The 19,543-nt window shown below is 28.5% G+C and overlaps 1 protein-coding gene across 2 annotated transcripts in view; it reads right to left on the minus strand.

Moving 5' to 3' along the window:
* The window catches only part of LOC129913087 (neuroendocrine convertase 2), a 94,035-nt gene that overhangs the window by 21,763 nt on the left and 52,729 nt on the right, over nucleotides 1–19,543 (minus strand). For both annotated transcript variants that reach the window (XM_055991539.1, XM_055991540.1), the window contains exon 2: nucleotides 15,286–15,393. In XM_055991539.1, the coding sequence (XP_055847514.1) occupies nucleotides 15,286–15,393 (108 nt within the window). The remainder of the gene's footprint in view (nucleotides 1–15,285; nucleotides 15,394–19,543) is intronic.

Here is a 19,543-nt window from a genome sequence, read left to right on the forward strand (position 1 = left end):
AGAACAAATTGCCAGTAATGATGTTAATTATGTTAATAATCACTCTAATTTTTGTGAATTTAATTTTCACAGAACCATGTGTGTAATCGATTAATTTTTGTTTTTTGAGTTTTGTTACTGTCCCCTTATGATTACAATTAATTTAGTTTAGTTGACGTTCAAACAATTATACAACAATTAAAATTTACAAAATTTTTACATTTATTTAACGACAAAAAACTTTTTAAATTAATTGTAATCATAATAATAATAATATAAAGGGATAATAACAAAACTAAAAAAAAAAAATAAAAATGACCAAAATCAATTGATGTAGAGTGTATTACAAAATAAAAAAAACATGTAAGTGCTTGTAGGTGGGTTTCAAAAAGGAGAGATGTTGTAGACATTTAAGGTTATGATTACATTTTCGTAGAATATTATGTGAAATGTGAATCAATTTTCATTATGATAATATTACATACCTACAACTTACAATACAATATATGTCAGAAATTCTAGCACACATATATACAAAAATATTTAATGTAGGTAGATTCTTAATGTGTTTTCTTTTGCAACTGAATGGTTATTTTAGTTGTGTTTTATATTCAAGTAATAGCTTTTTTTTTTCATAATGGAAAATGAAATTGAATTTGTTTAGAAACAACAGATATGAGTATGTTTTCTTAAGTAAATGTCAAGGAAAATGATTTTTTTAATTCATTGTGCAGACAGACATATGTGTATATTTTCAATATGTTAGTAAAGTTTGCAGAAAACCCACATGATTTGAATAATAAAGACCCTCATATCTTTGTACTTATTAAAAAAGATTAAAGTTCAAGGTCTGCTCTTTAATTTTATCATTTTTTTTTTTATTAGAAAGAAAGACAAATAGTAAATTAGTCGCAGGAGCAATGAAAATTCTTTATATGGCAAAAGAATAATCTAAGATGTATTGAATTTAAACGTTACATAATCTATAACCAGTGGCAGAACAAGGCCTTTTCAATGATACCTAATACGTCAAATTATAATAAGTAGTTTAGAAGTTATGAGGGAACAAACATCCGTTCCCACATAAAATAAAATGCACGACTGGGGTCGCACGAACTTGCTCTTAGAGTTAAAGTTGCTTAAATTTTTAAGACTTTTTATGTAGAAATTTGGAAAAAAAAAAATCGTTTTTAAAAAAAAAAATTAAATAAAATCTGAAATTTAATTGCCCTCCAAAACAAGTATGCAGTTTTGATTGATATATTAACATGCATTTTTAGAAAAAAAATTTTCAAAATCGTTAGAGCCGTTTTTTAAAAAACTAATTTTTTATAAATAATTTTTTGGAGAAAAAGTTTAAAAATAAAATTGGTATGCCATTTTGTAGAAATTACTAGTCAACATCTAAAAACAAAATTTCAAAAAAATTCAATGTCCCGTTTTCGAAAATTTGATTTTTCAAAAAAAAATTTTCAAAATTTTTTTAAAAATCCAAAAATTATTTTTTTCAAAATTTTATTTTTGGCTTATATTTAAATTATATAAATGCTTCTTCACAAAAAGTTTCGTTCAAATCGAATAAGCAGTTTTGGAGATAATCGGATTTGAAAAAAACGGTTCTATGGCAGGTACCGTTAATAATGATTTTCAAAAAAAAATTTTTTCATTAAAAGATAGACCTTAACTTAAAACTAACACTTGAATTTTTTAAACAAAATCGTTGGAGCCGTTTTTGAGATATTTTAATTTTACTAAAATCGGTATATGACAAGTACCGTTATTTTTGGTCCAAAAAAATTAATTCCAAAAACCCCTCTGGAGAGTCGCCAAATAACGCTGCATACCAGGTTTGACATCAATCGGTTCATCCGTTTAGGCTGTAGCTCCTTATACAGACAGACAGACAGACTGACAGACTGACAGACTGACAGACAGACAGACAGACAGACAGACGGACTTCCGGGACCCACTTTTTTGGCATTGTCTACCATCGTAATGTCATGGAAAAATGTTATCTCAACTTTTTTTTTTTGTACGAATGCATAACTTGATATATAGTACCTATATCGCAAGTAAAAAATACTTACTTATACCTGAGAGCTTTATGATCCCCTCAGCAGACATCGATATCAAAATGGCGCCAAAATAAAAAAGAAGAAGAATAATTCCTAAAATGCTTCTATAAGAATTAAGTATAATTTCAAAATACATACATTGTAACATTGCAGAAGCTTAAAATGCCAAAGTGTATACCTACTTTAAATCTATATAAGAGCAACAACGTGCAACCCTAATAGTCATCATGAAGTATTTCTATATTTATCCCCTAATACCTACAATTGGAATGTCATAGGGCCAAGAGTAAGTGAGGGTATAGCAATAGCAAAAGCAATGATAATAACTGAGCATAGCCTCATTAACTCTGCACAATTGGGGCAAAAAGAGCTTTTCCCCATTTACACACAAAAACAACACAACCGTGAAGTATTATATTTTGCTCAGTTATTTCAAAAATGCTTTTGTTTCCACGTATAGGTAATCTCAGTTTTCCACCCCCGCCGCCATCCGCCTATAAGTATGCACTTAAATATTAGATTTTGAGGTCAAAGTATTGCATGGGATTGTTGCCATTAGTAAGAGTTGGGTTGTAGGTAGTGAAGTCTAAAATATCTACAAAACTAAATGTAATTACCTAACATAACGCACGTAAACTGAATTTTGGTTTATTGATTGAATTTGATTGTTAATAATGGTGTGTTTTTGTATGTGTTGGTATTGTTGATGATGATGATTTGGACGTTTTGTTAAATTTTTGAATGCTCGCGTGAAATTTATATAAATTGATTGTTATAAGGTTTGGTAATAGTAGATGTCCATCAAAATGTAGGTGAGAGTAAATTTCGTGTGATTTTTCAATTATATAAACACGATAATTCTAGGAATTGAATTGATTGACGAGGATAAATTATAAACAAATATATGACGATTTTAAATGAAATTTTTCAATCAAAAATTTCGTGTTGTATTTTATAATAACGAAAATGTGATTAGTTTGCATTGCAGTGATTATTATTTGCATTTGGAATTCAACAGATTTATGTATTGTTCAAATTAATTTGGAAATTTATTTATAACAAGGGCAAACTTTAGTTAACATCTCAAAAAAATATTTATAGAGCATTTTTTCGCATAGATTTGGAATTTTAGATTTTTCTATACCCCTACAGTTCATCCTTTCCATAAAATGCTTATTTTTGTCTTGGACGTGCTTCCTATATTTTTAAAATTAGTACACAAAAAATGATAAAACTTGTAAAAATTCTTTTATTCCTTGCCGTTTTTTATGAAAACCTAAAATGGGAAAAAAAAACAGAAACAACATTTTAAAATGGTATCAGCTTTGAAAAATTTCTTTTAGGGAAGAATTTAACCGTCGTTATTTCAATATTCTTAGAGGTAGGTATTTTTATACCAATCAATCAAAGCAAACTAAACGGCAGGCACTTCGCCTATAGCAATTAAAATGAACTTGAACATAAATGGTCCAAAAGTTGGCAAATTTCTGATTTTGTACAAAATAAGTTCCACATACGCCACAGTGACCCTATTTAGTAATAAAGTGTAAAATTGTTTCTGACCCGGTCGATGTTCCTATGAAACCCTTATAGCTCAAGGTTGAATATTCTCCTCAAGGTTTTCATGGGCTTTTGCCAATGCGTACGCCTCCACCCCATACAGCAAGACTAAGAGTAAGTAAAAGATCTATAACTTTTATATTGATCATATTTTTAAATAATTTCTCAAAGATTAAAAAAAGGTCAAAAACTAATTTTTTTTTTTATCTTTCACAAAAATAGTTCGATTTTAATAAATTTTTGTGAAAATGTACGTTTTTATGTTTCAAGTAAATTTAAATTATGTTTAAGGCAAAATATTAATTTTTTGTTAGTTTATTTATTTGATCATATATTATACGTTATATTATATTGATGTTTGGGCTTAAATGATCAGTTTCGTAGATGCAATTAATTAAATAAAAAAATTAATTCATATTTTACCCAACGTTTCGCTAGTATTTTCCAGCTTCTTCAGGGGTTAATATTTATTATCTTTAAAAACAAATTATAAAAAGTGTAGTTTTAGTACTATGTCTATTATTTTACAATCAAATGAAAAAAATGTATATTAATTATTGTAATTATTATTATTTATTGATTATTATTATTATTATTTATTATTATTGATTAATTTTTTTAAATAACCAAATTTTCAATGATACAACGTGAAAATACAAAATTAAACAAAAAAGAAAAATATATTTCTGTTTCAGCCATTATTTTTCTACACTAAAAGCCAAGCTTTTCTATAAAATCTAAAGGCAAAATATTTAACCAAAAAAATGCTGTATTGAAATTTTCAATTTTTTAGATTTTCAAAAAATTTTAATCGAAAAATTAATATTTTGCTTTTAACAAAATCAAAGCCTAAGTACTTAAAGAATATAAACATACATTTTCCCAAAATGTAACATTTTCCCAAAATGTAACATTTTCCCAAAATGTAATCAAAATCCCATCATTTTTGTTAAACATACAAATAAAAAACAAAAAAATAAGTTTTTGTCAATTTTTTTTTCTTCAATGATTAACCTTATATATAATTATATCATATAAATATTTAAATTCTTCTTCATCACTTATTTTTTCAACTTTTGGTTTCCGAAAACGGTTTTGGTACAAGTCTACTGGTGTAACTTCTGGTTTTCGAACAAAATCTCCACAACGACATTGCCTTGTTGTAACCCTTTGGCGCAGCAGCTAGAATTCTCCATGGTCAATGTTCATTCATACTACTCAAGCGAACGATTTTGGCGGAGATGCCGAGAAAGATTAGTAAATATGAATTTGTTATGAATTAGGAGTCATTTATATGATTAGCGTGTGGTTATTTTTATATTTTTAGGTATAGAAAATGCTTTGCAGGATACCTACTTAAATGATTAGGAATATCCTTTGTATACCCCTGCCATAAAGAGCTCATTTTTATATCATTTAGCCTTTAATGAATTCAAAGTAAGACTTCTATCACTTGGATTTTAGAGGTTTAAAATCAGAGCGCCATTTGCTCTTGTAAACCAGGTGCATTACTGTAGCAGTTTGAAGTCAAAAAACTTTGTACTTCGATTGCAACTTATTACGGTCTTTATGAATTTGGGTGTACATTTAAACTTCCGTTTTTTTTTTGTTGTTATAAACAAATAACAAGTTGTATCTACAATAGGGTGTCCGTTATTTCCCAAAGTGATGTTTTCGGGGGAGACACCCCCTAGATCGAAAATTTAGGGTCTAAATAAGGGGAATTTAGCAATAAAAAAACAATTTTTGGAGGTCATTAACCCGTGCCTCTAGGGTCATACAAATTTGTATGCGAAATTTTTAACTCTTACATAAAATTTTTTTCTCTCGAGTTAAATCATCTATTTTTAAAAGGTTTGATAATTCTGGTTGGAAAACATACAGGGTGTCCCAAAAGTTAACGTCGAAACGAAAACGGTAGATAAGTAGGTGGTGACAGTTATTAGAAAAATAATAAAAAAAATCGCAGCCATATATTTTGGGAGTTATGGGCATTTGAAAAAAAGTCGAAAAAATGGTCACCCTGTGACGGTTTTTCATGTGCCGTGACTACAAATCTTAATTTTTCTTATTTTTTTCTTTTGTTACGGAACCTTGAATAACCCTGCTATCAAATGCATTCAAAAATGTTAACTCAGCTGCATCAGTTTTAAAGAAAATATTACTTTTTTACCCAACTTAGTACTAAAAAATTTTACATGACTCTAATTCAATGAGCCGTAGTGTAAAAAAAATGCACTACGATGTTTCGGCAAGTTGCCTTAAAAGTTGGTGTGTTCAATTTTCTTTTCAAAATGGTACAACATTGTTGGGAATATTCCATAAATAACCGAGATAAATTTTTTTTTCTTAAGAAATCCGACTTTTTTATGAGGTAATTTTTCCATTTCATGCAAATGTGTTTGTAAACAGAGGTGCTAGTTAAGTTTAAGTTTTTTAGCACTTTTTTTTTCCAATATTTCTTGCCAACAAATTAAATTTTCCGCTTAACAACAAAAAAATAACAATAAACAAAGTATGGGACATTAAAAAGTCGACAAAAAGAAACATTTGAGGAACACGTAAGTCTGGTCATAAAGTGCATTGTGAAATGTATATATAGGTATTCTTCGATTACATGTCTGAGCGTGTAGTGCGCACCATGATGATGTATAAGAGTGCGCGTGTTATAAGAGCAGTAAATGCTATCCAAGGCTTCAAAATAACTGGCATTTGTCCATATACCAGCAAACAGCAGCTAGAAAAAGCAATTCCAACCAAAAAGAAACCAAATAACCATTAATCGAAGACTAAATTGATTGTTCCTCATGCAAGGAGTGATGGGTTGAAAAATACTCTGTTTATTTAAAGATAGGAAATTTTATTTGCGACTTTTGTGCGAACTTACACCTGTGCGCAGCTGCGCACTCTTACAAACTAAGCCGCGCACTCTTACACAATAGGATGTATAAGAGTGCGCAAATTTCCTAATGTGGTATTTTGTTTATAACTTTTGAATTAATACATTTTTGTTACCAGTTTTAAGTTTTTTTCGTTGCTTTGATTATAAACTAAAAACTATATATAAAAAAAGTAGTTAAATTCTTTTTGTTATTGTTTTATTTGGTATTTTGTCTAAAATGCGCACTCTTATACCACCTTACCCTATTTTAAAAGATCACATTCAAAATTACAAAAAATTGCAAACAAAAAGTATAAGGTATTTAATAATATTTATTTATTATTTTTCATTTCTTCCTTATTGATTCTTTTTATTATTTTAAATAATGTTTCTGATATTATGTTTGTGAGTGGTGATATCTGGTCGACAAATCACATAATATTTATTTATCTGAACATTCGGAAATAAAAGCTTTTAAAGTCGTTATGACAGTTTCTTCAACTCCAAGAATGGCTTTCCTTATACTTTTATATATTTATTTTTTCCTTTTTAAAATTATTATTATTAGATATTCCAAACTTATTTTCATAATAAATTAATTGATTATGTTATAAAATTGTTATAAGAACTAAAAATAAAACAGAAAAAAAACATTAAATAAAAATATATAAAAATTAAGGTAAAAAATGAAAATTATAAATGAATAATATAAAATACTATAAATTTTGTATTTGCAATTTTTTTGATGTCATTTTTTAGGTGTATAAATGTAAAACAAAATTCAATAAAAATATTATAAACAAATCTTTTGTACTTCGAGAAAAATAAATTTAAACGTATACAAATGGCAAAAATTTCAAATAAAAATTAAAAAAAATAAAAATTTTTGATTATACACAGATTTTTGAATGCAATATTTCAAAATAATTAAAATTCAATAAAACTGCATCAAAACTTGTGCGATAGGAGGTGTACTTTAAGAATAATAAAATAAAATGTAAAAGCAAAAACTACAAAAACAGCCAATAATTTAAAAAATTGAAATAAAATATAAACAAATTTTTTAACGGAAAATTTTGAATGTGATCTTTTAAAGTATATGTTTTTCAACCAGAATTATCAAACCTTTTAAAAATAGATGATTTAACTGGAGAGGAAAAAAAATTTTATGTAAGAGTTAAAAATTTCGCATACAAATTTGTATGGGGAAAGTATGACCCTAGAAGCACGGGTTAATGACCTCCAAAAATTTTTTTTGCTAAATTTCCCATATTTAGGCCCTAAGCTTTCGATCTAAGGGGTGTCTCCCCCGAAAACATCACTTTGGGAAATAACGAACACCCTAATGTACAAGTACCCCATTTGCTATGAATTAATGTCACACAGGTATTTTTATATTTCCATCTTTGGTTCAGGGCCACATAAAACCTATCATTACTTTGGCCTTGTTTTAAATTCCCAGCTAGTTGGCAGTAAAAATAATACCACCACCTGCTACTCTCCATATGACAATATTTTTTTCTAGGTGAAAGTGAAAATGGAATTCATGTAAACTCATTAGAGTGGCAAATAAGTATATTTGCATACTAGAGCAAACACAAAAAAAAAAATTCCGTTATGAACGAATTCCACAAAACACAATCTTCTTGTTGTCATTTTTTTTTTCATGAATAAAAGAAGAAAGCTGCATGAAATATGTATAAAAATAAAGAAACACCAGAAAGGTGGTTGATTTTTAAATTTTTGTAAATATAAGTCGCAGGGTAGACAACCCTCCCAATAACCATCTGGCTCCTCTGGAGCTTTTCGATTTCCATATAGTCGAATCGAAAGCAGAACATGCAAACTCAATATCGCACTTTGAGTCTATATGAAGCAACAACCGTAAGATATACCACCCACGTATGCTAGCTCTGGCATAATCCCGTTACGATGAAGTTGACTGACAAACTCAATTTTGTGTAAGGCCAGTGTTATGAGGTTGTGCCAATTTATGTCCATGTTGGTTGATGTCGATGCTCTTCCATTTGGTCTCTCTGTCGCCATCGACATCGTCATTTTTGTTCGAACCTATTTCGTACTGGATTATTAGCATGGGGTTACTGGAACATGCAAATTCACGGCGGGCGCCCGTTAGCTACTCTATTTTTGAACTCTCAGAATAAACACCCTCTCATTCTTATGAAATACCTATTTTTCGTCTATAAGTCCATTGCCTTCGTTCTGGGTTCAAACTATGTACGAAAACGAAAATATAATTTTGTTCTTGATCTCGATTGTTTGGCAGAGGGTGAAAACCGAAAATGTCATTCGGTTGGAAGTGCTGTGGCTGTGGTTTGTTTTCTAGTTGTAGATGATGAAAACTACTTTATTCAGATTTTGGGATGTCAGTTTCTTTGGCCAAAAATACCTCTTTAAATGTAAAACGAGTAAACTTTATAGACAAGATTGTGGGATATAATCTACTCTGTTTTGGAAACTATGTAGGTATAAAGTTTTTACATTTTCAAAAGCAATTGTGCGGTTTAAGTTTTAATCAACAAAATATTTACCATATAAGATTAAATCACTTGCCAAAGATATTTTGATTAAAAATTTAAAACTGAAATAAAAATAACACTCGAGGCACTCTATTTACTACACGTGTTGCTCACAAAGTAAAAACTTATTTTGAACTACATATTTCAATGTTTAAAAAATTACTCGGCCCCAGTCCTATCATGCTTTTCAGGGCTTGTGCAACTGATAACGAAATTTAATGTACAAAATTCACAATACCCGTAAAATGTGGAAATTTTTAGCATTGTAAATTTTCATTCAAAATAACATGTTTTAGTGAAAGTAGGTAATATTTCCAAAACCGATGTCGAAGTGGACAAAAATAAAATAAAAAAAAAGTGTTTGGGAAATTCTTGAGCTTACATTTATTACATATTTACTTCTTTTAATAAAATTTTGCTCTGGAATTTTTGGCGTAGGTAAAGGTGGAATAAAATATTTTTTTATAACAGGTTTACAAAAACAAAAAATATGCCATTTTACTATGTTAAAAAATCTTTCTAAAGCGAAATAAGTCCCAAGACAATTTTTTTGTCCCTTAATTAAACCTCGTAAATGACTTCACCGACTGATTTTTTTTGAAAAGTAAGTAAATATTTTATTTGCACAGTGCGTCGAGTGTATGGGGGATGTGGACGAAAATCAGAATATAAAATTGTGTTTCTTTGAATAAGAAAACCTTCAGAAACACATATTTATGGTATATTTCAAAGTAATGATAAATCTCAGAAAAAAAAAATTAATATTTGAATAATATCGAATAAGAGCCAACTCTGCAGGCAAAATTCCTTAAAAAAAGTCCAACTTTTTTAAATTCAATCTTAAGACTGTTTTTTTTTTTAAATGCTTGATTTCTACAAAAACAAAAAAAAAACAAAAGAAAACATATGAAATAGAGAAAAAAATGACTTGAGAAAATTGTCCTAAAAATGACAAAAGTACAATTAAATTCTCCGAAATTTTGGAACAAAATATTTTGAAAGACTCATAAACCATCTTTATGTTTGAAATTTTTTTGAAAAAGTTCTTGTTTTTTAGTACTGAAAATGAGTCTACAAAAATGTAAATATATTTACAAGATGAGCAAGTATGAGCAAAAAATTTGAGCATGATTAGAAAGTAGAAATATAACGTACCTTACTTTGGCGGACACTTTGTGGCGGAATAAAAAAAAAAATTATCTCATAAATTGTAGCCAAAAAAGTCTTTTTTAAAGTTTCGTCCGTTGGTACAGCGAATAGGAAGTGCACTTTTTAAACTTCAAATTGAAATAGAAAATGACTGAGAGGAGCAACAAAATTTTTGCGCAACAAATTTTGTTTTGCAAAGCTACAAAATTGAGGTTTTTGGATTTCGTCTTAGTCTAGGTTACTTCAAATTTGTGCAAAAAAAATTTTGAATTTCGCATTTTTTTGGATTTTGGAAGGTCACTTTTGAGCTATCTTTTTAAAACAAAATCTTGAATATTTCAAAAACGGTTTGAGCTACAAAATTGGGGTTTATACCAAAAATAATGTATTCAAAAGCTACAATTAATGGAAAAAGAATAAACTTAAAAAAAGTGATTTTTTTAAAAAGTCTCCACTGGCCTGGGTGGAGCTACAAAATTAATTTTTGCGCAACAAATTACAATTTAATTAGCTACAATTTCGTGTAACAAAAAAATATTAACTTATCTACTTTCGTCCGCTAACTTCAGTCTTATTTTAGCGGAATTTTGAATAAAAAAAAAACTGTTCAAGCTACAAAAACCAAGTTTATGTAATTGAAAAGCATTTAAAAAGCTACAAATTTGGAGGTCAACTAAACTCATTAATTTCAATAATTTCAGATTTTCTCCGCTAACTTTAGACTTATCTTAGCGGAAAATTCAATAATTCAAAAACTATGCGAGCTACAAATTTTTGGTTTGCGCAACAAATTAGCATTTAATTAGCTACAATTAATGAGAAAAATTTTTTTTGATTCCGCCACAAAGTGTCCGCCAAAGTAAAAGAACCTTGTGGCATACAAGATTCTGCTACAGCTTACTACAGTCTGATATACCTAAATTTAGTTTTAGTCACAAAAAACAGACTTTTTTAGGTTAAATTTTTTAAATACTAATTTCACTTTACAAAAACAAACTGACATACACACCTGATCTACAGATATTCATTTTGATAATTAACAAAAAAAAAAAAAAGTCAAGAACATTTGTTTTCACTTAAAAAAAAATGAAAAACATCAATTTGAACCTAAGCTTGAATAATCAAAATATCATGAAAAACACCACTAATCTTTTTGAATCTTGTATTTAAGCAGTGAAAAACTGTGTTTTATTAATGTCGAATATAATCCCTTCATGTGAAACACCGGTTTTCATCATATAATGGACTTGATTTTTGTATTTTTGTCCACTGGCCAACGCACTGTGCAACGCAGTGAATTGGTCCGATTAAAAGTTAAATATGACGCATTAAAGTGAAAATGACCAAAAATCCAGATTTCCGTTTTTGGCTTTGTGCCGACCGACGATATCTTAAATTTAAATTCGGAGAAATGGAAGCATTAGTCATTGCTAACAGCCTCAATTTAAAAAAATCTACATTTTAAAAATGTAAAGAGTTAAATATTCCACACAATTATGCCCAATATAGTTTACTCCAAAATAAAATTTAAGTTATTGAATCTTACTTTTCATTTCTAAAATTACCTCACGTGAACACACAATTTTTTAATAGTGGTCGTTTTTTTTACTAATCGTTTTTTCTTCCTCCGTTTCCTCTTCCCAAGCAGTTTAAAAAAAATCCAACAAATAAAAATACAAAAAAAAAAAAAAAAATAACACGTATACACCACAGTGCACGCCGACAAAGTGCAAATAATGTGAATTACAGCTTTGGGCTAGGTGCCAACACACGCAAATCGATATTGAATAACACTTTTTCTCAATAACTGAACAACAACTTCATCTTTATTGTCATTGTTAGGGCCAATTTTTCAATAGTCAGTTAAACAGTCAGTTAGAACTTATTCCCTAGATAGAGAGAAAATCAATTTTTCAACAGTCAGATATTACATAGCTTCTTTCAGAGACGAATAAAATTTTATCTAAGTAATAATCTCAACAAAAATATTGTGTCAATTGTCAAAGCATGTTTTTAAAGAAATTTTGATAAAAAAATACAGCGGAACACAAGAAAACAAAAACCATTAGGTCTGTTTAATGAATCTGATCCGCACAGAAAAGATTCGAAAAGTACAGGTTTGTGTGTTTCATGAAGAAAAACCTTGCCCTAAACTGTTCTACAAACTGTCATTTTGTTTTCCATGAAGTTTTCCAGAACAGATTAGTTCAAGTTTTTCTGCTCCTACTTTTGAGGTAGGGCAAACGAGTGAGAAGTGTCAAACAGCAACTGATTTGTTTTATTCTTACAAAAATATATTTAAATAAATTCAAAATAATGAAAATTTGTTAAGAATCTTCTTAATATGAAGAAAAATTCAAAATGTGAACAAATATTCTGATTAATTATAATTTATTTGAATGAAAAGTCATAACAAAAAAAAATTTGTTTTAATTTTAAGTTTCAAAACTGATAGGCACAAGTCAACCCTATAAAATAGGAAGGTGTACTTTTCTGATCTTTTTTGTTCTGACAGTTTTCAAGAATTTGTGCTGTTCTGATATTTTCTGTTCCAGTTTTTCTTCATTGAACAGACCTATTATGAATAAAAATGACGTTTAATTTTGAATATTTTTGAATTTGACATTTTTACTTGCTCTATAGGGCAAGTATTGGTTTCGTGTCGAAAAAAAAAATTGAGGTTTTAATCAAAACCAACATTACGATGATGGAGAATTCCGAAAAAGTGGGTCCCGCAATTCCGTCCGTGCGTCTGTGCGTCCATCTGTACACATTTCCACAGCCTAAACGGGTGGATGGATTTTCTTCAAATTTGGCACAGATGATTTTTATGGAATTCTGAAAGTTGTTTTTTTTTTGGTTTTTTTATATTTCGTTTAGAACGTATACCTCCCATACAAAAAAATACGATATTACGAATTTCTCGAAAACGGCTCTAACGATTTTGATTAAACTTTGTATACGTAATATTTAAAGCAGTGGCAATAAAACTGCATTTTTATTTTTTCTCAAAAAAGTCAAATAACAAAAAAAAATGTTTTCATTTGACAAAATTTTGCCCTTAATGTCGGCTGTTCCCCAATATCAATTTTTTTAAAATTTAGATCCAGCTTTTAAAATCTACAAGTAGACTAACATAAAAGTGCTTTGAACTGCAAGAGCAAGTACGTGCGACCCCAGTCGTGCATTTTATTTTTTTTTTTTTTTTGTTATTCTGAAGAATAGATTTTTCTTGATTGAAAAATTCAATGTTGTTATCTGATTGTTTATGAGCTTAATAACTTTATTCGTCGAACAGTTAACTGACTATTTATTAGAAGATTGAAAAATCGGGTCTTAATAAAAAAAACGAAAAATAAAATCCTTTCAAAAATTAATAAATAATTTAAAATTTCTCCAACTTCTTAAATTTGTTCATTTTTAAAGTATTATAGGTACTAAAACAAAAAATTAACAAATTCAACACAAAAAAAAATAAATTGCACGACTGGGGTCGCACGTACTTGCTCTTATGGTAAAAGTTACTCTAATGTTAAAGTTTTCAATTGAACAAAATAAGGGAAAAATTAAAATTTGATATTTTCACTGAATTTCGTTAGTGGTGCAAAAAAATAAAATCTATTTTTATAAATAATTAAATACCGTTTTAAATGCTCTTTTACAAAAAACTAAGTATGCCATTTTATTTCTAGTATAAAAAGGAATTTTTAGAAAAAAAATTTCGAAAATCGTTAGAGCCGTTTTTTAAAAAATTAATTTTTTATATATTAAAATTTCCTAACATTTGTCAAAAAAAAAATTGATATGCAATTTTGAATAAATAATTAATTTACACATAAAAACGAAATTTCAAAATTTTTCACCAACCCGTTTCCAAACAATTGATTTTTCAAAAAAAAAATGTTGAAATATTTTTTAAAAATCCAAAAATGTGTTTTTTGAAAAATTAAAAATTTTTTAAAATAATGATTGTTTAAACGTTTCTGTATTAAAAATTTGGTCGAAATCTGTTTTGTCGTTTATGAGAAATTCATAAATCCAAAAAACCGTTCTATGGCAGGTACCGTTAATAACGGTACAAAAAATATTTTTTGTATTATCAAAGGCGGCTCTTATCAATAACAGTAAGCATAAAAATTTTAATCAAAATCGTTAGAGCCGTTTTTGAAAAAAATTAACTTTTCTGTTTCCGTTATATGACAGGTACCGTTAGTTTTGGTCCTAAAAAAAAAAATTCAATTTCTCCTCTAGGGAATCACCCAAAACTGTTAACTACCAAGTTTGAAAAAAATCGCTTCAGTAGTTTAGGCTGTAGCTCGAGGTTCTTACAGACAGACAGACAGACAGACAGACAGAATTGCCGGACCCACTTTTTTGGCATTCTCCATCATCGTAATGTTATGTAAAATTGTTATCTCGAGTTCGATTTTTTTTACGAATCCTAAACTTGCCCTATAGTACCTATATCGCAAGTAAAAAACAAATAATTACATAACCAAAAACCAATCTTTATTCGGGTACAATAACTTAAAATCCGTCAAATTTTGATCAACAATATTGGCGGAATTCTCTGCATGCACTCCACTATTCATTTGATGATTCACATAGTAATACGTCAATCCTATATGTTAGACAAAACTTTCATGGCGTTGGAAAAACCGTGCACTTGGTAGAAATTAGTTGGAAAAAATTATTTTAAATTTTTAAGTGCAATTCATTTTCATTTGCAATACGCACCAATGAACATACTACTGCTGCTTTGTCAGTTGCAAAAATATTATTCAACTACATTAGCGTTATGTACATTCTTGGCAATAATGGCCATCCTTTAGTCATTGAAGAAAAAAAGTAAATTAAATAGAACTTTAGAGAATCACAACACAAATCCCTGTTTAAGCTGTGTTGTTATATGGGTTTCTTAGAATTCATTTTAGATCCAAGAATCTTATTGCCAATTTACTTTACGTCATAGACGAGTTCTATGAAATTTTATTCATAATAACCATTTTATCTTCTTATGTTCATAAAAAAAAAGAAGAGAATGAGAGAAATACCATACACATAGGTACATACATGCGGTTTATTTTTAGTTTCCACTTACCAAAGGATGACTCTTCAATATTCTCGAATGTGCTATACTCCGACGAGACCTTGCATGTGGTAAAGTTCGGTGCTTAAAGTGATACTCATGACCGTTTCCTCCGACCAACTGCAAAATAATAAAATTAAAAAGATATAAAAATTTGTTATTGCCATCGTTACCAACAAAAAAAGCTAGAAGAAGAAGAGATATTTATATATGTAATATGAAGTATCATCAAAGAAGCATTATATGATCCTTAAAGGGTTTGTGGTTGTGTGTTCGGTGATGGTTATAGAGTATTATTCTATACTCTTCAGAAAAACAAAAATGAAATGCTAAACCGTCTTTTTTTACGAAAAACCCATCTTTGAAAGCAAACTACTCTACAAAACCATTGATTGCAGTTTAAAATCTCAAAGGATTCCTTTAATTGGGATAATTTTGTTTTACTTTTCATTCCAAGGTCAAATTTCGAAGCAATATTTCGATAATTGATTTTAAAATAATTGGCGAACAAGAGGTTCTGTTGGAAGCATAATTTAAAACAATTACTATGGATATTGAGAGAAATTCATATTTCTTTGATGTAAATTGAAACGTCCAATTATGATATCTCTTTTACTTAAATTCTCACACGCATTTCAAGGACAGGATATGGATCAGATATAGTGAAAGGAATTTAAAACGGGAGAGAAGTAAAGTGTAAAATTAGTTAAGGGGTTCATTTCTTCTTCTTCAGGTCCACAGTTTTTTAAATACACATATACGGTTAAAAATTTTGTCGTATTTTTTAAAATAACTTTTGTATGTGACAGCAGAAGCCTTTTTGAAAAAGAGATAACATTTCTTGTCTGTAGTTATAGGGTGAACATTACCTGTAATTTGTTCCAAACAAAAAAGTCATCCCAAACAAAAAAGTCATTTGGCAAAAAAATTGAAAATACAAAATCTGAATTTGTACTAATTTGAAGGCATTTGCTTTTTTTGAAGTAAAAAGTATGAATTACTGACAAAATTTGATTGCCAATTAGATTTTACTTCATATAGCCTGCGAACCAAATATAATGAGACAATAATATCACTATTGTTAAATTTATGATGAATAATCATTTTCAGTATCTAATGTTTTGTTTCATTTTAAAGAAATAAGAAAAAAAAAATACCTAAAAAAATAATAAAAATAGCAAAAAAAGAAATATCATTATTTTTTTTTTAATTATAATTAACTAAAATTTAATATTTAACAAACGTACGTGCAAAAATTCACAACAGAATAGATTTAATTTTAGATTTCTTTTTTATAAAAATTGTTGAAGCCTAATTTTTTTAAATAGTTTATTTTAAAAATATAAATTTCCAAGCATTAAAAAATAACACAAAAAAATTCAAAATAATTCATCACCCATTTTCCAAAAATTGATTTCTCAATGGAATTTAATTATTATATTCCAAAATGGTATTTTTGAAAACTTTTTTAAGATGTTAATATTTTGCTTTCTAGGGGATCTCTTCGAACACTTGACTAACAAATTTAAACTAAACAATTGTTTGGGATGTAGAAAGAAAAAGAGACAGATATGTAGATGATATAGAAGAAAAAACTTTTGATGGTATCCTTATTAATTTCCCTTTTTAAAGGGAGTTTACAATGGTTTTACAATGATTCAATTTATTTTATAGGGTAATACATAATGCATAGTTAAGTTAAGTTAAGTTAAGTTAAGATTGGGCAGTGGTTGTGTAACGTATCATTACAGACATACATTACATTACAAACAGACATACAGAGTTGCGAGATCCAAATTTTCATCGTAGTGTCATGACTCATGACTGATTGTTATCTACGAATTCTAAACTTGACCCATAGAACCTACCCATTTAGCAAGTTATAAACATATTGAGCTGACCAGGGCTTGTCGTTTCACTTTAGAAAAAGTGTAAAAGCAGAAACACAATCACGCTTTGCCAGACGCATCATCTTGAGAAATCCTCAAAGCGCTCTTCTGTCACTTTGACTTCGAACAGCGGATTGAAACAAAAAATCTGCTGTCAAATAAAAAAAAACACAGTCACTCACAAAATTATTGGGCCAGGTCCTTATCTTGATTTAATTGTGGAAAAATGAAAAAGGATATTAATGTGTTTAAAAAATGCATAGAAATTTGTTTATTCTTTAATCCTATAGTTATAAAAACAAAACCAATCAAAATAAATTGTTTTTAACAATAAAACTCAGTCTACAACATCATTAAATTATTTTTGTTTTTAATACGTAAATTGTTTTGATTTAAAATATCTCGATGTCGTTTTTTTGTGCAAAATCTATATAGAGAAATTAAAAAACACATCTAGGTTTGCAATAATTTATTTTTTTTATTCACATTTGGCGCAATAATAATGTTGGTGACTGTAACTATGTCTGATAAATGCTCGCTTTCTTACGTTTCCTTACGTTTGTCAAAAAAAGCGTACGTAAGAAAAGCGTCATTGTGGGAGGTTATACAGATTTCGTATGGTTGAACTTTTGGCAGTTGTCAAAATCGACGGCAAAGCGTGATAGTGTTTCAGATTTAAAAAGCACAATTTGTACACTGAAAAAAAATCTTATTTTTAAGAGGTTGATAATTTGAAAAAAGTTTTTTGGCACAATTTTTGAATTAAGAGTGGGCTAACAAAAAAAGTGATGTAATTTGTTGGATTTACCACGATTAGTTGAGTTCTTCAAAAAATATTTGTATTTTTTGTTTTTAAGGTGAAATAAAACAAATCAGCTTCTTAATAGGAATGTTATATAGATTACATTGATCAAGTAAGAATTTTAAGTCAAATAAATAACATTTGAGGGGCTGCGCCCATACCGGTGGATTTACTTTTTCCAAATTATAAATTTAAAAAGGTCACTGTGGTGTATGCGTAATATTTGTTTCTTTTTTTTTCTCTAAAAAAAAGGAATGAAACTATTTGGCCTTTGTAACAAAATGAAGTTTGGATGATGAAAATAAATGGTGGTTTAGCCTGGGCTAAACTTTGTTAAACGAACCACAGTGATACCTAAATCAACAATTTTTACACTGAACAAAAAAAATATTTTTTTATGGTTTTTGACGATTTCCGATTTAAACTTCGAGATCTTTATCATTTTGAACGGTGAAAAGTGGAAAATACTTATTGAATTCTGTAATAAAAAAATTGAAATAATTGAGCTAGCTAGGGTTTGGACAAAAAACAGTGGCCTAGGAACATTCTCGGCTTAAATATGACAGGTTTTGGTACTAAAAATAATCGAAAACTCTTCTAGGGAATTAAGGAATTCGGTAACTGCTGAATTTGAAGAAAGTTACTTCAACTTTTTTTAATTCTCTTCTATCTTATATTTGATTGTTTTTCTCGATTTAATTTTAAAGGAATTCAAGAAAAAACAAAAAATCAATTAGAAATTATATTACAAAAAAAAAAGATTCCTCTAGGGTCCCATATACACAAAATTTATAATTTATTTTTAAATACAATTTCCTTAGGTCTGTTGTAATTTATAAACGACTTTCATTTACAATCTTCAAATATGTATTTAATCAAAATAAAGTCAGCATAAGATTTTCATTTTTGCCTTTGCTTAAATACACTCTTAAATCAGATACCAGCTATATTTCTTCTAATGCGTGTATACCTACGACCTACAAACTCTTGTATATCCCCATCATGACAAATTTGTTGTTAGAACCTATAATTCAAAAATTCCACCATTAACCTTTATGTCCTTTCCTTTTAACCCTTTGGCAATTTAGTATATTTTGTTGTTTGAATATCGTCTACCTATTTACGAAGGATTTTCGTTGTGTATCCTTCTTTCGGGTTAAACTCCCACTCAAAAAGCAAATACAATTCTCATTTGGGATTTGATTTGTATAAAAAAAAACGCAGAAATAGGGTAAGGTACCTTCTGATGATACCTTTTTGGCATCACTTCACGGATTCTCACAAAAAAAGAGTGTAACGTAACGATATTTTATTTTTTATCTTTTTGAAATTCTTCTGCATTTAGCATTGAAAAACTTAGAATTCTTGAATACCTTTGCCTAAATGCCTTTTGGGGAAATTTTGCGTGGTCGTCGTCATCATTCGTTTTGTAAATATAAACGCTTTTCAAAGAAACTCATAATGTATGTAGATTGTAGATATAGCTTTTGCCAAAAAAAAAATATATCTCTCATGAAGAACAAATTCAGTAATTCTAAGATGTTTATATGATTTTATGCCTTTAGGAATAATTTTGTTT

Source organism: Episyrphus balteatus, chromosome 3, assembly GCF_945859705.1.
Source record: "Episyrphus balteatus chromosome 3, idEpiBalt1.1, whole genome shotgun sequence".
Classification (NCBI taxonomy): domain Eukaryota; kingdom Metazoa; phylum Arthropoda; class Insecta; order Diptera; family Syrphidae; genus Episyrphus; species Episyrphus balteatus.